Here is a 4,477-nt window from a genome sequence, read left to right as displayed (position 1 = left end):
CTTTTGACCGTGGCCACAGAATCTCTCTGAAGACATTTGGCTTTAACTATATCTTGCCAAAAACCATCTTGAGTATCAAGTTTCCACCACCACTTGTTAAGTACACTGATATTTTGTTTCTGGAGGTCCTTGACTATTTCATTGATCTATCACACTTGTCTCTGTTTCACGTATGCCGTCCTTCTACTTATATCTTTTTATTGAGGAAGACTAGGCTCATTCCAAATCCTATAGGTGTCTTGTATGATATTGCACTCAGCAAGAGGCCCTGCGCATGTAAATTGTCTACAGAATGAAGACTATAGTGTCCTGGGATTCCTGTAAATTATCACTCTGGGCATATAAATTATGTGAACACTGTATTATCGCTCCAGAACCAACAGCCCATACACGTATAGTAGAGGGTATTAATTAGCTAAAGCAGGCAATGAACAAAAAACAGTTCTATAAAATTCCGCTACATGCACGCTGAACAATGTATAGATACTACAAAATGCTAAACAAGAACGATCAGAGTCAAGGACCAAAGTTACCACCAGACGGATTCATAGCGGCGGCCTCATAAGACGATGAAAAGAAGAACCAGTGAAATAAACTCACCAAAAAACAAGCGCATCAAAGCAGGATAATTAATACTCACTCGGTCCGGGTTTATTGAGCCCCCTGTGGCCTGTACTATAGTGTCAAACTTTGAGCATAAATAGTTAATTAACAAAATATAAACTAGTTTAAGTCACAAAATCATATGGTGGGAATACTCTTCGAAGCAGCGAGCATACCCAAACAGTTCACTGCCACAAAGAATCGCGGGTGTGGTCTGCTGGGGCCAAGGCGGGCGCGCATTCTACACTCGAGATAAAGGTAGGAGAAAGGACGGAGAAATCCTCAAGATGAAGTTTTACTAGTTGACTCAAGCGCAGAGGTAAAAAAACTAAAAATATATGCTAGAATTTAAGCAGATAGCATGACCAATAATTTTAATTTATAATTTTTTACCAAAAACAATATTCCATAAAGAAAGATGCACCATGATGCTTTCATTTCTTCTTGCAGCCATCAATTGCCTATTTGACTATTTCAACCATGGAGATAAAAGCTAAGCAAATATATTCATTCACATCTGATGAGAAAAACCATGGAAGGATCAATCCAATAACAGTGACACATAGATAAGTTTTCCTCAGAGCACGCAGTGGATTCTATTGTCCTCCAAACTGTAACATTCAGACTTGTGCTTGATGATCTGGAAACCATTGACATCGCGCACCACCTCCACACCGGTCAAGATGGTAAGCTCATCGACCGCACCATCAAGTGGTGCGCACGAGGTGTGCCTCAAGAGATTCCGAAAGCTGGTGGCGATGCAGAACTTACCTGAGCCCATGTTTAGCAGGTGCCTCTGCCGTGGCAAGCACTCATCCGGCAGGCGGCTGAGATAGCTCCAGGAGTGCCGCACCACCGGTTGCCTGGAGGAATCGAAGTCAAAAGCACGCAGGCAATGGTTGGGGTTGCCAATGGCATCGTCGAGGCCAAACCAGAGGCCAAACTCAGGGACATACTCTGCCGCACCATGGACGGGCAGCACCCAGCTGCCAGCCTGTCTCCACTCACGGGTTACCGTGTCAAAGAAGGCGCAGGCTCCGGCATCCACGGATGAGGCACATATTGTGGTGGCATCCAACACGACCGCTGCAGAGGGAGCACAAACTTTGCTGTTGCCGCCAGGCAGGCACTGCGGAAACAATGGCGGGCAGGGCAGAGGTCGCCAGTACCAAGGCGGTTTGCTCAGATCAGTTGTCCTGGTATATTTCAAGACCTCAAACAAGCCACCGTCCTCTCCTTTGCCTATGACATACAGCTCGTGGTATTCTTGGCCATAGCCCCGCCGAGTGATGGACAGGGAGATTGAGTCGCTCTGCTTACAGAAGTTGGCTTGGGGCATGCCAAAGACAAAGTCCGTGCTAGTGTCGTACATCATCGTGTGGACGTTAGGGCTGACGAACATGACAGAGCCCTCCCCCTGCCCTTTCAGCAGGGAGAAGAAATGTCTGGCCGTTAAGTCGGCCATGTTAGGCAGTGATGAGAAGTTGATGTTCGTCTTGGGCAGACGCTGCTTGGGGCTCCCTTTCAACATGGTGGATAACCATCCCTTCTTATTGGCTTCTGCTTTTTGGGCAGCTTCTGTTGAAGGGTAGAAGAGATGCTCCATGAGGTTGATACGGCGCAAGGAATAAACTCCCTTGGGGTAATTGTGTACTATCATATTCGCAAACTGACGATTCATCATCCTCGAGAATTTAACACACCCAGTAGTTGAATATCGTGGCTATCAAAAGGAAAAAGTTAGTACAGTAGCATTAACACTTGTCGAAAACTAAAATATCAGGATTACTCTAAATAGAAAGATCAAAGGGTCTGTCTAGTTACTGCAAATCTAAGTGACTCAATCAACATAAAAAGGAAAAGCAAAAGAAAAAGGAAAATACCTGCATGAATCTCCGAGTAAAATCAATGACACAGGACTTACACTTTGATGTGCAATACTTAGGGCACATCTAGACGTGCTCTAGCAAAACCGAAGATCAAGGGTGTGTTTGGTTGAAGAATGTGAGCAATACATATAAATTTTGTCAAATTATATGTCCATCTAGTATCATATTTTATCTTTTGTAGCTAACTAACATTTTCGTGCTACTTCTCTCTTCCAGAACAAAGATAAAAGGGGGAAATATATCAATGTGCCTATTGCTAACTTTGATTAGATGGAGTTCATATTTCAGGATAAGCATGCTACCGGAGAGTTCACGGTCCTTCAAACACCCTATGACCGTGTTCATGCCCGTGATAAGGATTTTATTGGTGATACCGAGAAGAATGTGAGTGATGTTAAGGTTGATCCTGCAACACATGATGATTCAGATTGTGTTCCTGACGACACCACTAATGAATGCTCATCTTCGAAGCGTCCTAGAGGTGACAAACGTGATAAAGGTAAGTGGGTGAAGTGTGGTGAGAGTGCAGCTCAAGACATGACGCGGTCTCTGCGTGATATGTCGGATACTATGCGTTACACGCACGTACCAACCCGAATGAGAATTTATTCAAAATAATTGATGACATTGAAGAGTACCCTCTCTTCATCCGACTTGCGCTACAGACATCTGCGGCCACCAATGAACAAGTGGCTTCCATGTTGAAGGGGAGACTGATGGCTGCTATTCAAGAGTTTGTGCGGTGCTGGATCGGTGATAACTTTCCTGAATACGTTCCCGTTGCTCCTGCTGTGTGATTCATTTCACTGCAAACTTTCAGGATTATTTTGTATGTCTTCCGGCATCGTCTCCTAGGGAGATAATGACCGTGCCTCCTCATGCAGGCATGTAACGATGTCACAGAGTTATTCATTCCTGAACAATAAGCTTTTTACTCAGATTCTTTATCAGTCAGTGTGTTAAATTAATCATCATAAAGCTGCGCTGAATTTTTGCATGACTATTTACAACTTGATCTGCTTATAGCTATTTCTCTGTTTCACTGGTTTTTCAAGGTATTGCAATGATGATGCACTTGTTATAAGCTACTCCCTCGGTCCCAAAATTCTTGTCTTAAATTTGTCTAGATACAGATGTATCTAATACTAAAATGTGACTTGATACATCCGTATTTAACAAATCTAAAACAAGGATTTTGGGATATTTGGATCCTATCAAGACGAGCTAGCTTGCCCTCGACACAGGCAAACGGCTAGATGCTGGCTCTTGCCAGCAACGACACTGAACCAAACGGGCAGCTAAGGCAAAGATAGCCCAGCCGAGCTAAGCTAGCTCAGCTATAGGCAAGCTGGGCAATAATCAAACGCACCCCAATGGTTTGGCGAGAAGGACAAGAATCGAAAGCTCATACCTGCACCACCAAAATCTAATGTAATTTTGTGTGCCACCCGTTCAAATTTCGCATCTAGGACCGTCGTCGGTACGAGAACTAATCCTACAAGCGTTTCCCTGTGGTAGGAGCTGTGAGCCACGGGCGCAGATCGCATACAGAGGAAAGGTTAGGCTGGGAGAGGTTCGGATGAATACCTGAAGCTGGCGCCCGGATCTGACAAGCCGGCGCCTGGAAAGTGGGGTAGAAAGGCGGCGGAGGAGGGGAGGGGAGGCGAGGCGAGATTTCAAAGGGACCTAGATTGTTCTCGTGGCCGAAGCTTTCTTAAGGCCGCGAATAACTGCCAAACTTCAGCTCCGGAGGTGGGATCGGTCGAACGGTCGTTCCCCACGGGAGATCGATCGATCGGTCGAACGATTTTAGTTCTCTTTTTTTCCAGAAAATTATTACGATTTTAGTTTCTTTTAGTTTTATTACGATTTTAGAGCATCCACAGCTGTGCGCCTCAAACCGGCCTCATACGCGCGGGCCGGCCCCGGTCATGATTTTTTAACCCAGATTGCTCGTTAAATCGGCCTCAAATGTCCGGACTGAC

General features: G+C 45.0%; 1 protein-coding gene across 2 annotated transcripts; it reads right to left on the bottom strand.

The window, feature by feature from the left end:
- Positions 1 to 950: 950 nt before the first annotated feature.
- LOC123112348 (uncharacterized) lies at positions 951 to 4,230 on the bottom strand. 2 transcript variants are annotated; one of them, XM_044533306.1, is made up of 3 exons: positions 4,080 to 4,200; positions 3,904 to 4,001; positions 951 to 2,326 (listed from the first exon to the last, which is right to left on the bottom strand). In XM_044533306.1, exon 3 carries the CDS (start codon positions 2,285 to 2,287, stop codon positions 1,181 to 1,183), a length of 1,107 nt encoding a protein of 368 aa, XP_044389241.1. In that variant the 5' UTR covers positions 2,288 to 2,326; positions 3,904 to 4,001; positions 4,080 to 4,200; the 3' UTR covers positions 951 to 1,180. The 2 variants fall into 2 exon arrangements, with proteins under 2 accessions (XP_044389241.1, XP_044389240.1); XM_044533305.1 differs by lacking the exon at positions 3,904 to 4,001 and having other exon boundaries at positions 4,080 to 4,230.
- Between the last annotated feature and the right edge of the window lie 247 nt (positions 4,231 to 4,477).

This window comes from Triticum aestivum, chromosome 5B, assembly GCF_018294505.1.
Source record: "Triticum aestivum cultivar Chinese Spring chromosome 5B, IWGSC CS RefSeq v2.1, whole genome shotgun sequence".
Lineage (NCBI taxonomy): Eukaryota > Viridiplantae > Streptophyta > Magnoliopsida > Poales > Poaceae > Triticum > Triticum aestivum.
The sequence above is the reverse complement of the archived record's forward strand: the minus strand, read 5'-3'. Positions and strand labels throughout refer to the sequence as shown.